This window comes from Miniopterus schreibersii, assembly GCF_964146895.1.
Source record: "Miniopterus schreibersii genome assembly, chromosome: 19".
NCBI classification, from domain to species: Eukaryota; Metazoa; Chordata; class Mammalia; order Chiroptera; family Miniopteridae; genus Miniopterus; species Miniopterus schreibersii.
The window spans coordinates 38,152,360-38,179,077 of NC_138119.1; the positions used below are offsets into that span (position 1 = coordinate 38,152,360).

At 52.2% G+C, this 26,718-nt stretch overlaps 1 protein-coding gene across 2 annotated transcripts in view; it reads right to left on the bottom strand.

Moving 5' to 3' along the window:
• Positions 1 to 201: 201 nt before the first annotated feature.
• The window catches only part of PBX1 (PBX homeobox 1), a 220,922-nt gene continuing 194,405 nt past the window's right edge, over positions 202 to 26,718 (bottom strand). Inside the window, exons 6-9 of one of the 2 annotated variants that reach the window (XM_081121850.1) lie at positions 24,529 to 24,688; positions 17,499 to 17,611; positions 16,220 to 16,309; positions 202 to 665 (exon numbers count right to left, since the gene is read on the bottom strand). In XM_081121850.1, the coding sequence (XP_080977976.1) occupies positions 573 to 665; positions 16,220 to 16,309; positions 17,499 to 17,611; positions 24,529 to 24,688 (456 nt within the window). In that variant the 3' untranslated portion in view covers positions 202 to 572. The remainder of the gene's footprint in view (positions 666 to 16,219; positions 16,310 to 17,498; positions 17,612 to 24,528; positions 24,689 to 26,718) is intronic. The other variant, XM_081121851.1, reaches the window with a different exon arrangement.

A 26,718-nucleotide genomic window follows, 5' to 3' on the forward strand; every position in this document is an offset into this window, starting at 1 on the left:
TCCCCAGGGAGGACTGGGACTGGGGGGGCAGAGGGGGAGCGTGCTTACGGAGCTATCCCCAGGGAGGGCAGAGCAGGAGGAGGCAGTGGCCAATGAGCAGGGCCTGCGTGGCGAGTCCTGCGAGAGGTAGTGAGAGTGACGAGGGACGGGGGGCTGTGATGGGGGCTTGATGAGGTAAACGTGGCTCCTCAGACCACCAGCGTGAAAACAAACACTTTTATTATTTTCTTTTCATTTTTCCTCTTTAAATTCCTCTAATTGCTGAAAATATCCTTCAGTGACGCATAGAGGCAGGGCCCAGGGAGTGAGGGCAGGGGCAGGGGCAGGGGCAGGGACGGCACCAGGCTGGCGGCGGGCGGCAGGGAAGGGTGGCTTCTACCCAGAAAAAAGGGGACAGAGTAGAAAGAAGTGTCCAGATTGGCTGAAGTGGCATCCCACGGAAGAGAAGGGAAGGAGACTCTTGTGTCTGCTGATTGCTTCGACCTCCAGTCTGACCGCTTCAGCGTGGAGACACCCTCCCTCCTGGCCCCACCCGCTGGGCACAGGGTCAGCGGGATGCGCGTGCGGGGAGGTCAGTTGGAGGTGTCGGAGTGAACACTGCCAGGGCCTTCTGTGGGGGACGTCACTGATGAGGGGGTAGTCGCATCCTGCCAACCTCCATTAGCCTAGAAGGGAAGAAAGGAGGGAAGTCAGTCCCCTGCAGCCGGCTGTCGGAGCACAGTGACAACGGAGCTGTGAGAGGGGCCTGCATACAGGACGCGCGTCAGCAGGCTATTCTTGCTGTAGACCACACCCCACCTCAGATGAGGGTGGGGCCCCCATGCGCCTCTGAACACAGTGTTCCAGCTGCCCCCCCGCCCCTCCGTCACGCGATGACCCCCTATGCCTGGTGGAATGACAGCCGCCTTGCAGGCCCAGGGGCCCAAGGTTTGGTGCCGACTCTGATCTGGCCAGGCATCCCCACCCCTCCGGCCTCAGGTTCCCCTTGAGAAACAGAAAGGTTGTCCAACTGCCTCCTAAGGTCCTTTGGCTCGATGTTCCCTGTCAGGATTCCAGGTGCCTGCTCTGTGCTAGGTGCTCCTGGCACGTGGCAATGGGGGGATACGTTCCGCCCTCAGCAGGGGACAGACAGCATAGGAGTGAACCGTAACTCGTGGAGGAGCCTAAGCAGTGCTACAGTAGGCTGTTAGGAAGATCCCATGAAGATGGGACCCTTCTGGTTGGAGCATCAAGGGAGGCTTCATGGAGGAGGCACCCTTGGAGGAGAGCCTCAAAAAGTACACGGGGAAGAGGACAGTCGTGCCAAGGCCCAGGCCTGGCCCGTGTGAAGGTGTTTCAGTGGGTGAGCTGGGAGCTGGGGTTTAGCCTCCATTTCAGAACCTTTTCCTAACACTCAACCCAGAAGCATCCAACAGCAAAACTCCCTCCAGCCATGTCTCTGCCTGGGAGACCATCTGCGGCGGTGCTGCTCCAAACTGCGCACCGTAAACGCCTGGGCAGCTGCTGCGGCTGCAACGTCCTGGAAGTGGGACTGGTCACCTCCCAGGGCAGCGAGTCCTCCCACCTCCTGCCCTGTGCTGAATTCAGTGGGAAACTCTGCCTTGAGATGGTCTCCTTCCCCAGCCTTTTATTTTCCTCCTGCACCCGACAACCCTGTCCACACTCCGAGGCAAACTCCTCTTGATAAAGGACACATTCCTCGTCAAAATCTGTCACCAGAACTGCACTGGGCGGCGCTGGGGCATCAGGGGAGTCTCTGAAACCAAATCTGCCCTTGCTGTCTATGAAAATGTCCTCAGGGGAGGGGTACACCCGGGACTGCAGGTGCCTATGGGGCTGTGGCTGGGAGCCAGTCCGCCTGACACTCAGCTCCAGTGGGGGCTCAGCATGGCCCCTCATAGACAGGATGCACACGGAACCTGAGGTCAGGCCACAGTGCCCCAGCTTCTACATCAGAAAACCTGGGCTTTCCACTCACTCATGGTATTGGGGAACCATAGGTTTCCGCAGCATAAGGGACTATTCACGCTATCCTGCCCGAAGAACAGACTGGTAGGCAGACCCCCAGGAACCGGACAAGGCCCAGCATGCCCTCGGGAGGAGGGAGAGAGGGCCGAGGACAGGGTCCTGGTGGATGGGAGCCCGCGGGGTTGCTCCTGACAAAGCACAGGAGCAGGGGTGCACCCCAGCCCTGAGTCCTCTCCCCTGCCACCTGCCCTGAGTCCTTCCTCCTTCCTGCTACGTGTCTGCCCTGGAGCAATGCACCCAGCGCAGCTTTGAGCCCAGAGCAGCGGAGGCGGCTGGGCTGAGGCGGGCCCATCCTCGACGCCTTCCTCTGAGCTCACCTTAGCAGCACAGGGTTGATGCAGAGAATTCATCACCAGATGTGACAGCCCAAGTGAGCCTGGCACCAAGAAACTCTCATTTGCAACCCAGCAATACTCCGAGGTGCCGCAAAGCGGCTGATGTCAGCACCGCACGGAGCTCGGGCTGCACGCGGCCAGATGCCGGCAGTGCAGACACTGGGCATGGCTGGGAGGATGCGCCCTGGGCCCGTTGGCATGAGTGGGGCTGGCCAGGGAAGGAAACAGAGAAGCGGAAGCAACCCGCACGCAGCACGCACTCTCCCGGCAGCCGCACCCTAGCCAGGCTCCCCTGATGTGCGCAGCTTTCTCAACGTGACACAGTGGGCACTTTCCAAGAGAGCTCAGAGATGCAAGGATGCTGCTGGAAAGTCCCCTGAGCGACAAGACACATTTCCCTGGGGAATCTCAGTGGAAACAGATGCACGCCCAGTGTGGCCCCTGCAGGCCCATCTCTAGCTGTGATCTTTCAAAATGTAGTTCTGATCTCATCCCCACCCTGTTTAAACCTTCAGTGGCTTCGTGACGCGGGTCAGTGTCCTCATCACACCTGCGATACCCTTGACCCAGCTTCCCGTCCAGCTCAATGCTCGTGTTTCAAGCTTCGACCACCCCCAGCCACTCAGGAGCTCCCATAGCAGAAGGGCCACTTCATGCCCCTGTGTCCTGAGCACCCCACCCACCCACCCACATGCCACTCACACCTGGCTGCTTCCAACCTTGAGTGGGAGCATCTGTCCCATGGGACCTTAGCATGTCCCCTCCTCAGCAGCCCTGTCCTCCGTCTGTGCTCACAAGGCACTGGTGCTGCCACGGGGCATGTCCTCAACCATGTCTGTCACCTACCAGCCCACGAGCACCACTGTGGGATTCACGTCCAGTTCCAAGCCGCCTACCACAGTGCTGGGCACATCACGGATGTTAATCGATGTCCGGGAGGGACAAATGAAGACGTGAGGGCGCATCTAGTGGCACTGTCTGTATCTCAGATTGGTGGCCTCCACAACTCAGACTGACCACCTGTACCGAGCTGTGTATGGTCAGGGTTACGCTCGTGACACGCGACCCTGTGCGGGGCCACACTGCTGGCTCATTATGCTGATCTCGCACCTCACTGCAGAGCCCCAGCCGAGACGGTCAGTAAGACGGTCAACCTGACCTGTGTCCACTGGTAGCACATGAACTCTCTTGTTATAAGTCACTTCCTCCAACCTTCTGTGCCACGCACCCTAACTGCCGTCCACAGGCTGCCTGGTCACGGTCCAGACACAACGCTGCCCCGGTGATGCCCCCACCAGCACCGTCCTGCCAGCACCCGGCGCCACACCCCTGAAGGGCACATGCAGGTCAGCTACCCTGGCACTTCTAAGTGTCACCTTTTCCAGTCCATCTGTCATGAATGCCCAGCGTTCGTGCTGCCACGCAAGGCACACAGGGCGTGGGAAGGTCTGGCAGGGCTGCCCCGTGCACAGATACAAGGCTACGCACGTCTCCCCCTAAAGGGCCAGGCGCTTTCCACTTCTGCTGAAAGTGCAACTATGGCCGCACGTACGACGCTTCCACACCCCGCAGACGCAGGGACTCCGTGTGCCTGATGTACACACAGGACGTTAAAACTTACAGATTTGTTTGATTTAACTTTTCAGAGGCAAAGAAAATAAGCTCAGCTTGCTTTAGCTAAATAGAAGTGTCTTCGTGGGGAGAGCTATTTATATCTGAATAAACATCCTCCGCACTCAGACCTGCAAACCCCAAAATACACCCCCTTGTATGCACCTGCACACAGTGGGCAACACACGATTTATCCGACTCTCACAGAGCGGATGCGCATTCAGAATACAGCAACTAAGAAATGAGTGCGCACACACTCACACCCACACACTCACAACTCACACAACACACACACTCCTTGCACATACAACTCACACACACACACCACGCACACAACACGGACACACTCCCAACACACACACTCATACACACAACTCACACACAACACTCACACACTCCTTACACATACAGCTCACACACACAGCACACACACTCACACATATACATACACATTCATACACACACACACTCATACACACATGCGCACATCCACCCACATTCACACACACACTGCAGGAGGAGTAGGCGTATGAGACAACTGTATTTACTCACCTCGCCAAATCAGGGTAATCTGAGCAAAGGGTATTGCTTTTACTCTCAGTCTAAAGGATCTGACTGGCTGACCAGTTAGCCCTAAGGTCTTTCTTTTGTTTCTATAACCTCTGATTTTGCTTTGCTTTGTTGAAAGGTAGCCTTCACTCGGGGCCACACCGAGACGGCACACACACCTCCACACGATCGGTCTCCACAGAACTCACAACCCTCGTGACGGCCACCGTGAGGCCACTGACCGTCACGCGGGAAGCTGAAGCCCGCCCACGGGCCTGAGGTCCGGGGGACAGCAACTGCCCCAGATTACTCCTGCGGCAGAGAGACCCGGAGCCAACTCGCGTCCCAGAGACTGGCATATTCAAGTACACCGAGGACATTATAGCAATTTACGTGCCATCACGGAGACAGAGCCACAAAGGCTGTGCTGGCAGCCTCTTATTTGGAAGCCTATTATTTGTGGGAGGTACAGGCTATAATCACAACAGAAACTTTCAAAACCCTTATCTTCCGTGACGCACCAAATCTATTTCAGAGCCCTAATTGCTATGTCACCAGAGAGTTGGCTGCTTAATGCGCTCAAATGGCATTGAGTGTTTGCAGGGCCGTTCCAGCCGGCAGAGGGTGAGGGCACGGGGGAGGCGGGGGTGCAGAGGGGCACAGCCTCCTTCGCGCCTTGTTTATTAAGGGGAGGACAGTCCTGTGTGGAGAACTCTGTCCACAGATGAAATGAGAGCAAAGGCTTGAAAACCGCCTTGGTAGAGAGAACTGTGAATGCACCTGGTCCCATCCCACAGCACGTCGGGGATGAGGGGGCACCCTCACCATTCTGGGATTCTTGGCCACATGTAATGTGGTTGACTTTTTAAATTTTACTTTTTTTCCTTTTAGATTGTCCCAGAAATGTGTGCAGTGGAAATCTGCCAGCGGTGCAGCGAGCTCGGGTGTAGGAAGAACGGCGGGGTTGGGGAACGATGGTGACCTGTCGAAAGTAAATGACCTAGAAGAACACAACACTTAGAGATGGTGAAGAAGATACAGGAGACTGATGTGGCTCCAAAAGAGAAAACACCTTGCCACTCTGAGACCATTTTCCAGACCGAGGTCTAGCTAAGCTCCTAGGAATCCCTCAGATACACGCAGCTCTGTCTCTTCAACCCGGCTATCAACCCGCACGGACGTATTGGACAACGCAAATATTCGACAAATACCGAGAGTAGTACTAGGCACGTGGTAAATTACCAAGGAAATTTTTGATGAAATTATCTATAGGTTCTTTGAGAAAACGTTAGGTTTGACTTTCTAGTGCTGAGTTTTTTCATGGACTAGACATACAGAAAATGTATTCTATATTCTGATTGCAGCTTGATTCTATTTTTAAGATCAATACCAGTATTGCTAACAGATCTGCCCTTAGTTTTCCTAGGATACAATCTGTCTTTTATGCCAAAGAACTTTCCACAGAAATAAACAGAATGAGACTGGGGCGGGGAGGGGCACCCTCCACAGGAGCCCCCACCACATAGAAATAGAGTTTTCTCTATTTTCCAAATGTTTCTGTGTGCAGACGGGACAATACTCTTACTGTGTAAGAATTCTAGAAGTCAATGAGAAAAAGATGGACCTTCCAAGAGTACACGCACAGGCTAATAAACATATAAAAAAATCTCACTAGTAATCAAAGAGAAACAAATTAAAATCTAATAAAAGTGAGACACTATTTTATAATTTAATAATTGACAAATTTGGAAAACTGCTAAGTCATTGTCATTGAGCTTGTGAGGAAATGGGGATGATTGAAAAGCTTCTGGTGGGAAGAACAAATTAACAGATGTTTCTAGAAAAAAGTTTGCAATTCGTCTCAAAGGGGTACACTCGTTATATCTTTTGATCCATCAACTCCATTCCCAGAAATGTATCCAAGGAAATAACAGAAAATGTGCACTTAATTTTCTGAACTATGATGTTTACCACAGTGTTATTAATAAGAGTAAAAAACCCCAAACCAGCTTAAATGTCCCACAGTAGCGATTGATTAAATTACTGACGTTCCCTATAACAGGCTCCTTACGCAGTTACTAAAGTCATATTTGAGAAACTGTTTACTGATATGGAAAACGCTCATAGTATATTTTAGTAAAATAAGTAGGTTACAAAATGACATGTTTGGTACAATCACAACTTTTCCACATGCACACAAAACACACGTGTACACAAAAAACATGGGAAGGCTGCTGAGCAGAGTTAACAGTAATGTTCTTCAGTGTGATTTTCCTGCAGTCCCCAAATGTTCCTTATTAAATATTAATTTGTAATCAGATAAAAAAGGAAATGTAACATTTAAACAAAGCGTATAAGGTAAAGTCCCATCTAATGCAGGTCTCTGTCTGTGTCTGAGACGCCTTGGCCAACTTCCAGAGCTCACTGGACAGAAGCTCTGGGCAAGAGTGAGGCAGCTGGGACCCCTGCCCGGTGAGGGAAAGTTAGCAAGTGATTTGGGAAACTCTCTCCAGAATACAATGCCTGTGAAGAGTGTTAAATGGCTGTTCTTCGCTTTAAAGGGTTGCAGGAGGCCGGCTCAACACAGCCTTCAGCTGAGATGAGATGTGAGTTGCTTGAGAACAGGCAGTAGATCTCTTCTTCTCCCCGCCCCCCTGTCCAATGGTTAGTAAGAACTCCAAGCAGACACCTGCTGCATGGGTGAGAATGAATGAATGACTGGGGACCAAGCTCAAGGCCACTGCCCCAGAAAGAAAGTGTGGGGAAGGGAAGACACAGATATCTGGTTTCTGAATATGTACCCATAAGCGATTTCTGGAGGGAGTAGGTTAAGATAGGCTACAAGGTATAGACAAGCTGTGATTCAAATATGGGTATCAGGCTGTGAAAATTTTTAAAAAAAGAAAAATGACGTTCTTTTGTGGGAGAGACTCTCTGGACAACAAAGACACAAACATGCAGAAGTCTTTGGGGCAGGAAGACAGTCCAGACACAAGCCTGCCTGCAGGTTAGGGAGGAGGGACGGAGGGAAAAGGAAGGCCTCCTGACACAGGTTTGAGTAGGCCCCTTTCAAAGGGCACACATTAAATGCCTACTATGCACCAGGCCTGAACTGAAGGCTGGATTCAAAACCAGGACCCCTGTCTTCAGAAACTACGGCCTGGAGAGGAAAGTAGAGAAAATACCCAGAGAAGAACCACATCCCGAGCAGGGTGTGGTGGACTGAGCGGCGTGGTCTGGGAGGCGCTTCCCAAGAACACACCCTGAGCCCCGCACCGTGAGGGGAGGGGGCTGCGGGACCACCGGCCACAGCAATGCCTTAGCTCTGGACTAGGAATTCCACTGCTTGAAACTTTTAACCGCTAGGAACTGCCTCCAGGAAAGGCCAAGCTTACAAGCTGGGGAGAACCACCAGGGGCTTCTGGAAACTGCGGTCCAGGCAGGAAGTGCCAGGCCAGGTACTCGGGGACGTTCAACAGCAAAAATAAGTTCACGAGACAAGGAATGAAAACGGACGTCCGTAGGTCTGTCTCACTAACCTTCACTTTTTGTTGCTGTCACTGTTCTCATGCCTCCTAACTTTCTCGTTTACCTTTAAACTGTCCCAAATGTCTTAATAAACTTGAATTACATAAGTTAATGCATATAAACTGCCAAGCACAGGGGATGAAGTCAATAAATGTTAGTTATTAATGCAATTATTAAATGTCGTTTTAGCTGGTTACTTTTCTATCTATCCATATTGTTTTTAATTGTTCTTTAATGTCCTGCTTTATAACAAGTGTTTGGTTTACTGCCGCTTGGTCTGTTTTATGAGCTTTGTAAGTATGCTCTTCGCTGTCGCTGTTCTGGCCAGGTGTCCGTGCTGTGCTGGTTTCTGCTGCTACTGTTCTGCCAGACCTGTGCTTCCTCTGGCCATTTCTCAGGCACTTTATCATTCTCCCACCATCTTCATCCTTCCATTGGCTTGTAGTTTAATAGTACAGTATATTCTTTCTTCCTACTTCTCTGTTTTTATTTCCTAGCTCTTTTAAATTTAATTTTTGGCATTATTTTTTCTATTTAATTGTTCTAATTTTGTTCATGTTATATTATCTTTGCCGTTTGCTGCATTCTTTCACTTCATTAAAGAAGCTACATGTAAGTGTTGACAAGGAGGGGAGCACTGGCCCAGTGCTGCGAGCTGACCTTCCATACCCTCCTTGGGGCTGGGAGAGATGGCTACTTCTGGAGTTTCTTCAATACTGTATAATCTATTAAGTAGGTACAAATTTCCTCTTCTGCCATTTGGCTGTCCCCAGATTTTTCAATAAAGTGACCTGTATTGATATTTCTCACCTAGATTTGGAACAGTCTTGCCACCTGTAGTAATGAAGCGCCACATCTCCCCACAAAGACCTGGGCCTGCAGCCTCTGCCTTGCGCATGTGATTACCAGGTCCCCGGCCACCCTGGGTGACCACGTAGGACAGGGAGCACCAGGTCCCCGGCCACGCTGGGTGACCACGTAGGACAGGGAGCACCAGGCCCCCGGCCACGCTGGGTGACCACGTAGGACAGAGAGCAGTGCAGAGCAGGCGATGTCCAGGGGAGGACTTTCTGTAAAATTTTCAGATTTAATTTTAATGCAAGAACCAATTCATTTTAGCCCTTTCGTGTGCTGCCCTGGAGGAGTACATGACAGGAGTCATCCCTGAGTTCTCACCGTTTTTTCCATGCCAGCCGAGCTGCAAACTACTACCGGGAAGCATAACAGTCTCCCTCCCTGGAAGGCGCTACCAACCCCTCACTTAGCATAAGGACCAGAGGCCTGGGCCTCCTGGGTGGAGGAGTGATGGAGGTTTTGGAGTTGCACGGATCTGGTCCACACCCTGGCTGCTCAGTCTTCAGAAGACCACTTAACTTCTCTGAGTCTCCATCTCCTCAGCCATGAAATGCAGACGCGAATGCTGGTGGAGACGCTGGGCTCTATTAGGCACTTGGTAATGTTATGAGTTAGTGTTCCCAGTATGGACATTGGGGGACCTCTAGTTATACCCAGGACCTGCAGCATGGGGCCAGCTGTTCTGCTATTTCTCTCACCCCACCCCACCCCAACACCCTGCAAGGGCACAGCCCTCAGTCTCCCGTGGTCTCTCCAGAACGCCCTTGTCCTCTCACAGAGGTCCAGGTCGCCGAGGGTGGCCTTCCACACCCACTCCTTGTGGAGAACTCAAGTACATCAAGTATAATTTGAGGCAGGTTGGTGACTTCGAAAAATACGAAGTTTGTGTAAGTCTGGGGGAGGCTTCAGAAAACGACCTAACTTCAAGCTAAAGGACCCTAGAGAAGAAAGGGAGAGACGGGAAAGGTAAAGTCGGGGAGATGTACCATCCTATAAGAGAAGAAACCACACGGTCACCTAACTTTCAAACATTCACTTCTATTTCTATACACTTCAGAAGTTTTTATTATGGGAAAGGGATACGAGTCCCTTTAAGAGCAGACAGACCGAGTCGGAGCCTAGGGCAGGTGTAGAAGGAACCAGCCTACACAACCGAAAGGGACTCTGGCAGTGTGTTTAGGTCAGATGGGGGGTGACAGACGGGGGCACCGGCTGGACGGAGAACAGGCTGGTCTGTGGGTTACCCTCTCTCTTCCTCTCCCCTCCCCTTTTTCTAAGTCTGAGAAAGAGGTAAACAGAAGAATGTCAGGGGTAGTAAATTCATATATGCAAGTGACATTTGCCAAAGCTAAGAGAATGTACACTTAAGTTTGTACATTTAATTATGTAAATTTTACCTAATAGAAAACAACTACAAACACATAACTGAGCTCTCATTAATGGTGCAGGTACTAGTCACATTTAGGCAAAGGTGTCCTGTTGTCTGCAATTTACTTTGAAATGGTTCAAAATAACAAGATAGACTGACGGATGGGGGCAGGGCGCAGGCACTGGTGAAGATGGAACGGAGCCCACGGAGTCAATATTCATGACAGCATCGAGGTCGTAGACACACTGGTTTCCCTGTAATTCTTCCAACTTTTCTGTATGCTTGGAAGGCTTCAGAATAACATGTTGGACGGATGCAATGCAAAGGCATTTGTAATTGCTCCTCGCAGGTAAGTCCAAGGCTGCATTTCCAGGCTCAGACATTGGCCAGAGCCCCTCAAACCTCCTGCACTCAGAGCCACGGGCATCCAGGAAACGCAGACTCTGGTCTAACAGTTGGGCGGGCCCGAGACTCTGCAAGTCACAAGCTCCCGGGTGACTCCAGTGGCCAACCTATGGGCCGACCTTGAAGAGACTAGCGGGTCAGGGAGGAGGGACACCTAAGCAGAGGCTGCCGGCCAAGGCTTCTTCGGTCACTGGGGAGTGAGAAACAAAGACTAGACCCCTATCAGCACCAAAGGGGCGGAGACATAGGAAAGGGCTCAGGATGATTCAAAGACGTGTCCTGCTTAGGCTTGAAAAGTCATTGGGTTCGATGAATTAGTGGCTGACAGAGCTGGACACTGCTGCGAATAGAACCATGACAGGTATAGGGATTTATAATCTCTCTCCTCCCGATTATTTCAGCGTTTAAAGCCCATTATTATGCCGATCTGAGTTAGCTTCTTGTGCACGGTTAATTTTTAATAAAGAGTTCTATTTTTATGGGGAAAGACATATTTAAGCAGAAAGCATGCTTCTCTGTGTTCTCTGTTAGGACAGTGCCTGTTTCCACAGCGTGGTCACCTCTGACACTATCGTCCCACCTTTGGTGGCCACTAAATGATGCCAGGCATTGAAACTGCTCTGCCCAACAAGGTAGTCACTAGCCACATACCACTATTTATATATCAATTCATTCAATTTAGGTACAATTGCAAATTCATTTTCTCGGTCACTAGCCACGTCTCAAGTGCTCAGCAGCCACGTGTGGCTAACAGTGAGCGTATAGGATGGCAGTGGAATAGAGTAGTCCTACCCGTGGAAGAAGTCCTTCGGACAGCACGTTTAAGCGGGAATGATGCTCGTGGCATAGCCACTTGTAAAATCTGTGAAAGAACAGCAAATGTCGACTCATGTCTATAAGCTATGCATGTAATTTTAGTTGATGGGCATATGATTAGCTATAAGTTCCTCTTATAATGGCCACTCCCCAAATTCTTAAAAAATAATATGACATTGACTACATGGGTGGGGAAGTCCTTCCCTTTCGGAGAAGTAGGCCCGGAGCTAGGGAACTCCCACCTGTGAGCTTCCTGTGCCTCCGCGGAGCCAGGATCAAGCCCGACTGATGTTTGCGTTCCTGGCACTGGACACTAGACGGCTCTCCGTGAACACTGAGAGGAGTAACGCATTTCTTCACTCACTCATCTGGTTAGCTGTTCCAGACACAGCTGGTCCTGCCTCCTGCCTTATTTCTCCATCACACTGGACAGCACTTAGAGATCTAAATATTAAAATTCAGAAATGTGGAAAAGATTGCCTCCAACTCAAAGCCAGAGGTAAGTAGAGGTTTTAAAAATGTACCAGATTTAAAAACAATGCTTGAATTTTTCTAAGAAAGTAGTCAATTATTTTATGCAAAATCAAGCCTGCCAAAGACCATGATCCTCTTTCCGAGAAGGAGAAAGGAGGGCCACCTTCAGAAATCAATGCGAACGTCTCCCACAATTAAATCAGCCGAGTCAATCTGCTTACTATTTACTGAGGTCTGGAGGGGCCTGGCCACTTGCCGGAGCAACCACAAAAACGAGCTGCCCTTTTGAGGCTGTGACTTTTTTCTTCATGGAGCAGAAGGCAGGACTGACTTGAGTGGGTACAACTGATGTGATGCTATCCCATGGACAGTTCTAGTCCCACGCCTGTGGGGAGAGCAGTGACCACCCCCTCGGAAACGGCATTGTGTTGCTGCACAATGGGCGCCCACGCCTGGTCTTGATGGGGATGCTCTCAGGATCGGAGTCGGAGGTTCAGGGAGGGTTCTCTTGGCCGTATTACCACCATTTACCTTCCCATGTTTACTGTCGATGTAAATCTTACTCCCAGAGAATATGCATTGCCCCAAAAGTTTAAAAGCTCTTTATAAAAAAGAAGACTTATGAACCTTTTAAAACTAAAAAGACTGTATATTTGCAGATTAGTAAACATTTAAAATAAAAATCATTGCTAGATACTTTGAGGCTGAATAGAAGAAATGGCTACTGGTCATTAAATACTGAGGGCTGAGCTGACCACACTGACCAGCATCCAAAGGTTACTGGGAAGACAGTTAGATGGGGCCAGGTGTGCAGCATACAGGCCAGTCTCTGTGCAAAGTGACAAAATCTAGGACTGCAGGAGAAAGGAGGGTTGAGAGGCAGCAGCAGCAATTAGGAAATAGTCTCAGCAGCCCAGCTAGCAGACTGTTTCTAGAACTGGGACGGCGACAGTGGGGTCAGGAGAATGGGATTGGCAGCTAAGTGGTGGCCAGTGTGACAGGCTCCTGGAATAACCTCGCCCATTACCCCGTGAGGAGGCCGCTGTCATTCAGACCACAAAGCGCACACGGGTGTAATGCGACGCGCGCGGTGCTCAGCAGGGCCCTGGGGCAGCGCTATCCCCACCTCGAAGCACACCTCCCATCGGAGCAGAGACGGTGACAACCGCGTCCTAACCAGCCTCCCTGGGAACCACCTCCTGTGACAACTGCTCGCCCAAGTGGAGGAAAAGGGACAAATGAGCATTGTCACTGTATCACCACATACGTGTTACATCACGGACGCTTCACACGGCGCCAAATGGAACCAGGGACACTCTGCCAGGGCTCTCCCGCCCGTACTCTCACTCCCCTAACGCGGCCCTGGAGGTGTCAAGGGGGGAGCCCCTGGCCCCTTGTCCGGAAGAGGCTCCACTCCTGCCCTGGACGCATACGGGCCAGGCTCCCGGCTGCCGCCAGAGGTCCCCCCGCTGCCCCGCAGCCCATCCTGGCGGCCTCACGAAAGGCAGGTGGCGTGGGCTGTGCAGGGTTAGTGGACGCTGGCTGCACAACACAGGTGCTGTGGAAACACAGCCGGGGGAGCTGATGAAGGCTGCCCAGAAAACGTCCTCTGTGGATGAAACACGACCCGGAGCCCAGCTGGGGTTCCAGCGCTGCCTTGGGTTGAGTTGTTTATTTTTATTTCTTGGCTGGAACCTTTCATTCCTGTCCTTGTCTCTTCTGGTCTCAGGCCCTCCTTCTCTGTCTCCCTTTCTTCTCCTGGCAGCCACAGCCCTACTCTGCATGCACACACACGCACACACACACATACAAAACATGTGCACACATGGACACAAAACACAGGCGCGCACATACACACCACTCACACACACACGTCCCAGTGGTTCATTCCACCACCTAAAAAGACATCGCCCTCTCTAACAAGCTCAGTCTCCGGCAGGCAGGTGGCACAATTTAAAACTGATGCCAAAGGAACATAGCCTATCATGACCAGACTTTGATTCACTTACCCTGCATATTAAAGACCCAGAAACAAAATAAACACAATTCACAGGGAAAAGCGAGAGGCTCTTTCAAGTGCCACTTTGAAGCAGCGTCTGGGCGGGCGGCAGGCTTATGCAATCAGGCATAATTGTCTGCACATGTCCCTTGCACTGCTTCAGAAATGGTTCCCAGCCCACAAGATGACGTGGAGGGGCCGTGCTGACCCCCAGCGTCCCAGGGCCGTGCTACCCAGTTAGGAAAGATGCCAACAAGCAGAACTGTCAGCCTGTTTCCTGCCCAGTCACGCAGACTTTCTGCGGCTCCCTTTGTGCGCGTGCCATATTCCCGTCCCACACTCACGCACAGAGCATAGCTCTTTCTGGAAAAATCTATCTGATATCTCAAAAGAGTCAGGAAGTGCGTAAATGCACATGGGCTGCAGTCACACAGAAACACACAGCCACTTAATTCATCTGGAAGCCATTTCTTTCCTTTTTTTAAAAACTGTACCCGTGGATATTTTTCCACTGCTTTTTAGAGGGTAGAAGGGAGAAAGCGAGCAAGCGAGAGAGCGAGAAACATCAATGTGAGAGAGCCACATCGACTGGTTGCCTCCCACACCCACCCCACTGGGCCGGGGGTGGAGCCTTCAACTGAGGTACGTACAGGCCCTTGGGTGGAACTGAACCCAGGACCCTTCAGTCTGTGGGCTGATGCTCTAACCACTGAGCCAAACCTGCTAGGACTGGAATCCATTTCTGAGAACACACTTCTCCATCACGGTATCCCTGCTCTTTCTAGGCAGCCTTCCGGCAACTCACCAATTAACATGGAAATAACAACTCAGATGAGCACAAGGAGACAGGAATCCCTCTCTCTGGAAATCCTTCAACTGCCCAGAGCACATGGAACGGGATCAGCTTTGACCCTCTTGCTTTGCTCCCAGAGGGTCTTCTAAATGTTACATATACTCAGGGGGACTCTGCCTGAAGAAGGTAGAAAATAAAGAAGTCCTCAGTGGGAGGGCCATAAAAGACACTCAGCCTGGTGTGACTCCAACGTCCCTCCCAGCAGCTCAGACCCCACCCGAGAGCTGCAGTGGGGAGCTGGAGACTCCCAGGGCAGCCACCCGGGAGAACTGGGCCCCCCGTGTGGGCATGAAATGTGTTTCTCTGGATGTGCTCCTCAGGGACCCCATGACCCCCTTCTGGCAGATCCTTCATGGTGAGCCCAGACTCGCACTAAAACCAGCACATGACCCTGGCTCTTCTCGTCTAGACCAAGAACTCACTGGCCTCTCACCCGCACCTCACTGAGGAAGGCCTGGTTCCTGGGGCCCCTCTGGTTTGAGTCACATGTGACTGGACTCACCTCCTTTGTGGCAGGCGGCACTGCAATCAGCTCAGCGGACGACGCTATTCATCGTGCCCACCTCTCCTTCCTTCCACCCCCAATTCAGTCCAATCCTCACAACAACACAACAGAAACCATCCCATTGACCCACCAAGTTCTCCTCATATCTTAGCCAGTGGTTCTGCCCGACCCGGGGCCTCCTGTGACCTCCAGAAGCCGGGCGCCACCCTCGTCTGAAGGACGGCCTCCTTTGGCAGGCTGCGTCCTGTCCAGCGCTGTCACCACCGCTGAGACAGCGGACGCTTGATCTGAGAAATCGAGTTGGATTGCTGTCCCAGATCTACGCTCGGCTCTCCTGGGTCTGTCTGATCGATTCCACTCTGTGCGACACAGCTTGTCGCTACGAATTTTCATGCTAGTCAGGAGCCACCAGGGACCCAAGGGCCAGCGGAAGAGGGTCTGCACTCGCCCCGACCCTCTGCACGCCCGCCTCTCTGTTAATTGCGTCTTTCACTGTCCCTCCACGGCTCGGAGGGAGGCGTCCTTCTAAGAACACACACCTGGATGCCTCGGGCACCGGCTCCCAGCTTTCCCCGGCTCCCAGGCCCAGCTGTGGCCATGTCCCTACCACCGCCGTACTAGGTGTCACCTGTTTAGCCGCTCCTCGCGCGGAGGGCATGTGGCCGCAGGTGCCACGCAAACGCTGATTGTGTGCGACAGCCCCGGACACTGGCGGCCTGCGCAAAGCCGCCGAGCGCCACAGTTTTTGCGGGTAGAATGCTGCCGACGGCGTCAATACAGACACAGGAAGCTAGGTGACTGTAAGCCCAGACAGGTCCTACTGGGTGTCTCTGCGAGCCCCGTGGCTGTGAAATAACTGGCAGGGAGAGCCCGGCAGGGGCTTGTTTCTTACGCTGATGCCCTGCGGACTGTACATCTGACCGGCTGCGAGTCCGTCACTGTATCCTCCGGTCTGGCTGATAACATGGCGAAGGGTATCCACCTGAGGACGAAAACACAGAGGTCAGTTGGGCACGCAGGGACAGCGAGGCCACTGTCGTCACGCAGGCTGCAGCTCAGGCGCGCCAGATCCGGGCCACCATCGGGGACATTCCTCCTGGGAGGGGTCCATTAGCTCTCGCTAAGGCAGCCCAGTCTCCACTCTGAGCTCAGTGAGGTGGACAGCGACATGGTGACAGGAAGCGGGGACCCCCGAAATGTTTCACCGAAGCTGCGTGAGACGGCAGGGGCTGGGGTGCTGGGGGCACCAAGGGGAGAGAGTGAGGGCTGTCCCTCCCTCCACACCTGCTGTGCAGCTCCTGCTTGGCGGGTGTCCCGTGAAAGTCAGGCTTCTTTTTAGAGGGGGCTAGGTCAGCCACCTCACCCGGAGTGCAGGGGGTGACTGACACTGGTCTGTCTGAGGACAAATGATGTCCAGCTGTTGGGGTGAGTCCAGGCAGCTTCCTGAACAGAGGCTGACATGCTGGCCAGCTGGTCTGTTCTGAGCCTGCCGTGCTCCCCAGCCACGTGCCGGGCGGACACTGCGTGGACGTTGCTCGGAACCCCTGGTAATTCTCCAAAGCACTCCACAGCCCCTCGCCCATCAGGTGTGGCGAAGACGGGCCGCCTGGGAGCACTGAGGTTACACCACATGGCTCATTTTGCTTCCCAACAGGGACTTAGACTTGGCTCCAGAACGAAAGTCCCTGAACCTTCAGGAAGATTGAGGAGATGGGTTCGGTCCGCCTGGCAGGGTTTCCTAAAGCTCCACGTGGAAACATGAGACACTAAGGCACCTGCCTCCGTGGCTCACCTCCATGGCGGGCAGATGCTGAGTGGAAAACCCAGAACCAGAGGGAGACCTGGAAACAACGCCCTGAGCAGTCCCTCCTTCCCCCACTGAACACAGAACATGCTGTGTCCACTCGCCTGGTCAGCCTCGGTCCCCTCGCCCTGCGCCTCTTGCTCCTGTCCCGCCTTCCCAGTGTGACTGACAAGCCAGAGCCAAATGCATTCACCAAGTGTGGACGAGATTCCCCACGACAATGGTTGTCTTTTTTTGGTTTGGTTTGGTCATTGGTAAGGTTTGTTGCTACGCTTCCCTCTCTCTGGACAGAAGCGGGAAGTGCCGATACGACTGAGGGCTCCTGGGCTCTAGTGCGTTCACCTGGCGGCACATGGCTGGTCCCTACCTGTGACTGCACGTTGGCTCCAACCTGGGCCCCTTGGTAAGAATCCCCATTGAGTGACTGCACGCTCATGAACAAATCTCCAGAGTTTGACATGTTAAAAGAGCTGGAAGAACCTGGAAAGGAAAGGATGAGGCACCTGAATCACAGAAAGGAAAAGACTCCGCCCCCGCAACTGACAGCGAGAGGAAGAGTGACATGCAAAGCAACCCCCAAACAAAACAACAACCAAAACAACCTCCAGAGTCTGTTAGTAGCATGGAGAACAGAGCAAGCAACACAGGGTGCACGAGGTCCTTGTTACGTGAAGCCACAGCTTTGCAGGTGCCCACGGGACTGGCCCCTCAGCAGCTCCAAGCTGAGAAAGGGGTGTTTGTTCTTCTCTGCTTTCTGGTGGAGCTGGAGACAGTCTCCAGACCTAAGGTGTCCCCTTCCTGCCACTAAAGTCTAGGGTTGGCCAGGGGACCACAAGCAGGAGAACCTGGGCTGAGCCACATCAGGTCCGCCTCAGCCCTGGAGCTGCGGTCCACCCACCTCCTTGCCCCTGGGAGCAGCACCTGGGAGGGGTGATGAGGCGGTGCCCATCCTGGTGGGCCCCGTCATGTGACTCCAGGACATCCCTGATTTCTAGAGAAAAGGCGATGTTCCTTGCTGGGTAGCAAACAGCTTGCAGGGTTGTGAGCATGTGTGAGAGTGAGCTACCTTTCCCTGCTACCTGCTGTTACGGAGGAAGATGAAATGGAATGAATGGGCCAGGGACTCTCGAGCATGCATGAAACATGGAATGCTAATAATAACAATAATAATAAAGGGCCTCAAGAAGAGCAGTTCACCGTCTGCCTTCACCTCCGGAGATGGAGCCTTCTCCAGAGGTAGCCTTGAGGTCCATTCTGGCCCCACCTGGGTTCCCCTGGGTAAACCAGCCTCCCCACAAACTAAACACAAGGGCGTGAAGAAGATCGATATTATTCTGAAGCCACCGTGCAGCTCAGCGCGTTAGGAAAGAAAGCTCAACGTGCAAGGTTTGGTTAAATTATGACGTTAGCCTGGAAGAGGAGAGACCGTAGGGACCCAGGTCGTTCCACTCTGTTTCCAGCCCCGATTGCTTCCACTACCCTCTTGCCTCCCGTCTGAGACAGCCATCATCTGTGTGGGCTCGCCAACGAGGATTCATGCCTCAGCTCTGGGACACTTTCTTGAGCTCTCCCGCCTCACGGAGAGTCCAGCTAAGCAGGAGGGAGGCTCTGCTTTTCTCCACAGAGGGGCCACTCACCTAGCAACGCACCCTGTGATCGACCAGCCATCGCACCCTCATGCTCCAGGAGCCACTGAGAGCAACCAAAGGATGTACCTGAGGACCATTCACCTGGGGACAGCCTCAAGTTAGGAAACACCAGTTTTTGGGTTCTTTGGGATGTTCATTCACATGCAAGGAACCGGCTACTTGCTGCATGAACTGAGCACCCACTCTCACTCCCTTCTGGTGTGAACTTGAGAATGCTTTCTTTGGGGGTGGGGGACACCCCGGGCACCACCTCGAGAACTATGACATCACCGCGGCTCTGAAAACATCCTGTCTTGTCCGGCACATGTTTCTCTGTTTAATTCATCCAAAAGGAACTAGAAAAGTTGGGTCTTAGGCAGAACAGGCACGAGGTCTGAGCAGGTCTGGCTCTGGCTGGAATGTCTATCCGTCAATGTGGTACAAGCAGTCCTCCCAAAGTGAGGCGAAGCCAAGGGCACAGGTCAGTCTCACGGTGACCTCTGCAATTCCCAGGCCTCTGTACCTTAGTTATGTCCCTCTGAACTCTTTCTTTTTACCCCAGAAATATAACCTAAATAATAAAAGCCATTTTGCTGTAAGTGTGACAACACACACTCACATTTAAATGTCATCAGAACGAAGGACAGTCAGCTCCAAGGTACCGGACTCTAATTGTTTATATGACATCAGACTTCCCCCCAGGAGTGTGCGGTCTGAAGCGTGGGTACTCGACTGTTCCCAGTCGCGCAGGAATAAATACACGCTCTAGCTGCTGGCTGCCGGCTCAGTGGAAATCAGCACACACACTGAGAAACGGGAGAAACCCCCAAAGGGCCGCCGACGCCAGGTGACATGGCAGCCACGGACCACGAAGGCCCGGAATGTGCCACTTACAAGATATACGCTGCCATCAACACAGACGGCTCGAGAATATATGTGCATAGATAAATGGTAACTATGTCTGAGCCTCACAGACACAGAGATAATATGCGCATAGCAATGAACTGTAGGACGCCGGGACTCAGAGCAGTAATTGCAGGCTCGCCGCGGCTCGGGCCGTGCTGTGTCAGCGTTTCCTGTCCCCAAATCATGTACAACACGACCAGGCTCTGAAGCTCTCATTCGTATCTGGAGGCGGCAGCTGTGCTCAGGGACAGAAGTCCACAAAAGGCTAAATAAAGGGAGACACGGTCTTCCTCCCGTGCGGGGAGTTGGGAAGAACTCGTTGCGGGAAGGGAACTGGGAATGAAGCAAGCCCCTCGCAGGTTCTGCGCATCCCCAGTGGGCTGAAGCAGCTTCCCCTGCTTGCTGAGGTCGGTCAGGGACCTACCTGTGGGCAGCCGTAGAATAATCATCACTTAATAAGGCACGCTGTGATGTGCTGCCACCTGAAAGGTCGGAACTTGGCTTGGGAAGGGGCGAGGGGCTGGTCCCAGCTGCTACCCAGGCATTCAGGGTGCGTGAGGAACCACACTGCACTGAATGAGACCAGGAGGAAAGTGTGGGTCACCCACGGGTGCCACACGGTTGCTCGGGCAGACGTGATGATGTGCGGATGTGCTAACATCCATGCTGCGGGGATTGGATGTTATATTTGTGCAGAAAAAGAAAACCAATTAACCATCTGAAAAGGAGAAGCACTAATGATAAAACCTAAACATCGAACAGGGCTCCTGGACCAGGCAACCACTGCTGTCGTGGGCCCACTCCATCCTTACTGTGGGGATGTCATATTGCAAATGATCACTCACGTCCTAGGCCTCTAGTCACCGGATGCCAGGAGCACCCACCCTCCCAAACGGTGGTAACCAAAAGTGTGTGCAGACAGTTCTGAATGTCCCCGGGTGAAGCTTGCCCTGCTGGGCGCCCATGACCTAGAACAGGAATGGGCTTGGTTTTCCCTCTGAAGGAGCGCAACCTGTTGCCAAGCACTTGTGCATTGTTTCCACAGCATTTTTAGGGGCAGATGTATGGAGATATGGCCCTGATGCTTGCAGTTTAGAAACAAGAACTCCACACAGATCAGATGGCCGCCTGGTCAGAGTGGATCCCACACCATTAGGAGGCTCAGAAGATAGAGCCCCTCTGCTGGATGAAAGCCTAATTATGTCCTAGGCTCGCCTGTCTGTCTCCCATGGTTCCTCCTCCGCCCATTCCAAAGTCATGGTTGCTTTCTACTCAGGGCACAGTGGCAAAGGGAAGGCTGTCGGGCGGATGGGAAATCCCGCAGGGGGTGTGAAGGCCACGGGTCTGGGGCTCGAGCCCTCGAGGCTCTTTCCATTTCCACTGAGACGTAAGAGTTAAGAGTGAGAAACACAGGAACGCAACAGAAACATCAGTGGGATACACTCTTTCACTTAGTTTTGAAACACAAAGTGCTCAGGGTCCTGTGGGCCTCCTAGATGTGCCGGCCACCTTCTCTGGGTCGGGGGCCATCTCTCTGACCATGGGGATGACACAATCTTCTCTGAGGAAGCCAGAGTCCCGGGCTTTAATGTGACAATGCTCCACCAACCCCGAAAAGCGCCAGGCCTATTTAGGGGTGGAATGAGAACAGGAACGAGGGCTCCCACTAAGGAAACAGGGCCGGGGGACAACTGCCATGGCTGGATCTGCCACTGTCCTCGCCATGCACATGCAGCTAAGCAGAAAACTCAAACCCGGCTGCGCCGGGCCCCGGCTGGTCACAGATCCAGATCCAACACTGGCGTCGATGCTCGGCCACTGCAAACATCTATAACGCACAAGCCAATTTCTTCCTTCTTGGAGGTTAAAACGTCCACCAACCTTCCCAAAAGATAATCCAACCTTCCCCTTAGGGCTCTATTTATCTGAGACCTCAACTCTTGCTTTCATTGTCTCAACATCCACAGGAAATGGAGATTGTGCCGCTTAAGGTCACGCCAGAAGAATTCTGGATCCAGGGTCATAATTAGTGCTGCAACGGGCCCGTTTTTGCTTTATTTTTAAAACTTTCTTTCTGCCCGCTTTTCTTCCTCTTTGCTCCATTCATTCTGCCCAACTCTGCTGGCATAAAACATGACGTTTGCCAAGTATCTCTAGATGCTTGCTAATCTGCCACAGGTCCTAGTTTTAAGTGATTTTTGTGAATTATGCTTAAGGAAAAAGACCCGGCATATATCAGCAAACAGGGATATTGGAAGTGGCCTGAACGATGATATAAAGAACAGAGGCCTCTAGAGGGGAGACTTGCTGCAAAGTATCTTCCTCACAGTAGGAATGCGGACCTATATTGAGTAAACGTCTGACAAACACTCCTGCATCGATGCCACGGACATAGAACATCCCTGGGTTCCAGGACAGGAGGCTTCAAACTCAGCCAGAATAAAGCTCCGCACGCTACCCTTTTGTTAAAAACCCACCGTCTGTTTTCATGATCATTTACCGTTAGAACTATTGAAGAGCCAATACGCAACATTAGAAACACGCCGCGTGGGAGGTTTGGGCCTCTGAGAGCTCCCCCTTCTCTGCGCGGCGACTGGGTTGTGCGGCGAGCAGGACGCAGGCGAGCCGGTCACAGCCCGCCCCGGGGAGCGCCCGTCCTTCGGGAGCCCTGCTACTGCAGCTGCCTTTGCTCCGCCCCAGAGCAGGCACACAACGGGCTCCTCCATACGTTATTTCCAGCGGCTTCACAACGCCTGGAAGGTTTGGCTCACATTCTCCATAATCATTTACTCTGTGCTCAGAATAGTCACCTGAAGTTTAAGCCACCAGAACAATTTCCCAGAAAACTGTAATCATAGAGTGACATTCCAAGAGAGCCAACGTGATTCTCACACGCAGATGAGGGGGTGCAAATGCTTCCTGTTCTCTCGTTTTAAGAGCTTTGGGGAAGAAGAAAAGTTACGGATGTGGTAATGAGGGGAGTCTACAGGGCCCGTCTGAGGACGAGTCGTAAATCACACCGAGCCATCTGCAGGGCAGACCGATCAGGGACAGGAAAAGCCACTGCGATCTCTGCTTTGCATTATGGTAACCTCTGCAGGGGTGCGAGTGTTTTGCTCAGGCTGACAAACCTGTTCTTCCAAGGACACGAGCGAAAATGCCCGCCTCACGGTCGATTCCACTGGAGCTGCCGGGCCCGCGGGCACGACCACGGACCAGAAGGGGCAGAAGGAGACTCTGGTTCTTAACCTGTGAGCCCTGGTCCTCCGTCAGTCACACCACGAGGGGAGGAAGGAAGCCACACACAAACCCCCCAACAGCACGTCCGCTCCACAGCCCCCCACCTGGGCTGCTGGAGAAACCCAACTGGGTGGGATGCTGCGTGTCTCACCACGCCCACGTTTACAAAGCCCGGGCTGCTCTCCACGCGGGATTCGTTTAAACAGGAGCCACGACAGCATAGCCCCTGGATTGGAGACCTTATCCTAACAAGCGTGTGCGCCTGGAAGCTCACGGATGTGGAGCCTCGTGTGTCCTCAAGAACAACCCACCACAGGTAGGAGGGGAACTCATTTTACTAGGCAAACAAGCTCTGGGGTCAAGGATACCACATGCCCCCAGAAAGGTTGGAAATTAGATTTTTAATCATATTATGAGCTAATGTATTTAAATGTGTGAGCCTTTAAAGTTGGAGGCATGGGTTTCTCAGGTGTGCACCCCCAGCCATGGGGTGAACTGCCATCAGTGGAAGTCAGACTTATTTAAATGGGAAATATTTCTGTTTTTTTCCTTTAAAGAAAGTACCGACACACCTTCCATAGCACCCAGACATGCCTCTCATGGCACAGACATGCCTCCCACAGCACAGACATGCCTCTCATGGCACAGACATGCCTCCCATAGCACAGACATACCCCCATGGCACACAGACATGCCTCCTATAGCACACAGACACCCCCTCCACAGCACCCAGGCACGCCCCTCCATGGCACAGACACCCCTTCATAGCACCCCCCCCCCCAGGGCATAGATACGCCCTTCATGGCACAGATACGCCTCCCACAGTGTAGACATGACCCCATAGGACAGACACGCCTCCCACAGCACTCAGACAGTCAGGTTATATGTTAGGCATTTTGACTATGTTTTCTTTTCACAAGGGGAAGTTCAGAATTAATGATACTCTGGAATTGGTGTTACAACGCATATTTACTAAAATAAAACCAGGGACAGAGTGGATGACTGACAGTGTAACATGAAGATGGAAATCTGAATAATCTGAATTAAGAATTTTCCTTAATTGGCAATTTCCTTTTGTAGTTTACAGAAAGAAAACCAACAAAATAAAATGAAGAATGACAACTTTTAAAAGTACAGAAATAATTACAGTCTGGCTTTGCAGAACTAAACATTCGAATGGGGTATTGACCAGAAGAGTGAATGTTCATGTGCAGAACCCAAGCTTGTAGGTGACCAGGGCAGTGTGTGATGGGGCAGCAAGGCAGACAGGGTAAAATTCCCACGAAACAGACCACATGCCAGGGCCCTGGGGCCAGGCCTAAGCAGCCAGTCCAGCTTCCTCAGGGGCATCTCCGAAGGGGGACGGGAGAGGTCACCTCATCAAAACCAACCCATTTACCTTAAACAGACACACCTGTGCTCACCTCCGGGCAAGCCCTTCTCGTAAGCGGCGTAACACCTCTCTGTTTAGAAATGAGAGGGAAAACCCACAGGGGCACCAACCACCACAAGGACACTTGAATTCATAAATCGAGCAACCTGAAGGTTTGAAGAAAACCCCGATGCAGAAAAAGCAAGTATAAGAATGGAGCCCAGTCCCCCCAAATCAAAGAGGAAACTAACCAGCCGAGTTGGGAGTTGAGGGTGAGTTAGCTTGGCTTCCGTGGGCTGACACATTGGTGGCAGTGACAGCCGTTTTGGCAGCATAAATATTGGCTTCCTCTTGAAATTTACCTATGTTCTTCTTGTACCGGATTCGCTTATTTCCAAACCAGTTTGATACCTAGAGCAGTGTAAGAGAAGACGAGAGGTTAACACAAACAGCGGGGGGGGGGGGGGGCTGCGGGGTGGGTGGTCCCATCAGTGAAGATTCCACAGCCTGCCCGAGAGGTCCGAGGTGAGGGCTTCGGGAGCAGCAGGGGTACGAAGTGAGATGCCCGCTGAACACAGCACAGTGCAGCACAGCCTCGGGGACAGAAACTCCCCGAGGGAGGGCCTGCTCTTTAAACCAGGACCCTTTCGGTCCAGGGCAAGCGTCTGAAGTTTGCTTACCTCTTAAGTATGACTCTAAAACGAAAGGCATTTTAAAAAAAGCATAGTTTTTGCAACAATTTCCTTTGTCATAGCAATGCTAATGCTGACTTTGGGCAATAAAAGTCCACAGACCTTTAAATATCCATATAGATTTCTAGTAACATCGACGGCTTACATTCACATTTGGGGGGTTAAGTCATTTTGACGTGGATTAGATTCTTGGCTGACTGTACTAAGAGCTGATTACCATCCCTGTGCCTGCCAGGCCAGCGTCATCTACCTAAGAGATGCTGGGAATTCCAGGCCTCCACGTCAGAGCCACACACGAAATAAACCTCACTCCTTGTTTGTTTTTTTGTTTGTTAATTTTGTTTTGTGGCGAGGCTCACGGCAGCTGTCCTGGCCTGACTGTGCCCCAGGGCCCTCACACCAAGGCTTTGCTGTGGGACTTGTCAGAGCCTTTAGTGTGCTGATGCACCACGGTGACTGCCAGACACAAGTGGAGTCAGTGGAATGTGTGCTTTCCTCCCCCAATTCCTGCCTAGGAAGGAACATTTATGCCCCATATTCCAGATGCGAGTTAGCACTAAAATGTTGGGGTTTTGCATAATTACAAAACAAACTATGAACCTGGAGAGGGTGGGGGGTGGGGGTTGGTAGCACTTGCACCACAGCTTACACAGCATCTGTATGTGCCCGACAATGGCAGACAAAGGAAATTCTTTCAAACTACACTTGTTTTTGAATACATTAGCAAAATTTAGCAATCTCACAAGCTAACCCTCATTGTCCTATGCAGCGTATAAAACAGCAGAAATGCAAAGGCTCTGCTGTAAAAACCAAGCCTTGCCACTGCAGCATTAGCAAACACGGGAGACATCCAGTAAGAAAGTGCTCTGTTTATTGTAGCTGCTTGTGAGTCAGAAAAACCAAGTTATCCAGAAGACAAGGGGCAATCTGGGTCCACTCAAGAACCACTGTCTAATTTCACCCCCAAATTCCTGTTTTCCTTGACACAGCTTTCCACTGTCCATAGGCATCATTTGGAACTGTGGTTGCCTTTTGATTGCTTGTGGAGCAGAGAGCAAAGGAGGCAGGGGTTCTTCGAAGGGAACTGGGTGAGCTGAGAAAGGGGGAGATGAAGAGAGTCCGGGGGACTTTTGAGGATGAAGGGCATGCCTGAGGAGGATGAAATCAGCTACAAGCGAGAAAACGGGAAGGGAGAGGGTAGAGGAGGGACATGTTGGGGACAGTTCCCTTCTAGGTGAGAACAGCAGAATGGGAGGGAAGAAGCCAGGTCCGGCTGGCATTCCTGGTCTCCCACCAGCTGCTGTCACACGCCCTGGGTGACGCATAGAACCAGGGTTCCCATGAATGAGCTCACTGTTCAGCATCATGGACTGAGGGGTCCGCAAGGCACCTGGGCACACAGACCACAGGCATAGTCTGGGACAGTGGAACCCCAGATTCTCTGAGGAGATTCTGATGCACATTTTGAACATGTTAAGGTTGAAGAGCCCGTGGACACAGCCCTGGCAAAGTCCAGTGGGAAGTATCACGCGTGAGTTTGGTGTTGCAGGTGCGAAGTCCCACCTGGATATTCAGATAGAGGTGACTGTGGCTGTGAACATGGACAGGATCACTCAGAGAGTGCAGGACAGTGTTGGTCAGAGTCCAGTGCAGGGAGAGCTTGTTAGAGCAGATTCCTAACCCCCGTGAGACCTTGATTCAGGATCAGGTGAGACCTTAGAATTTACATTTCTACCAAGGTCTCAGGTG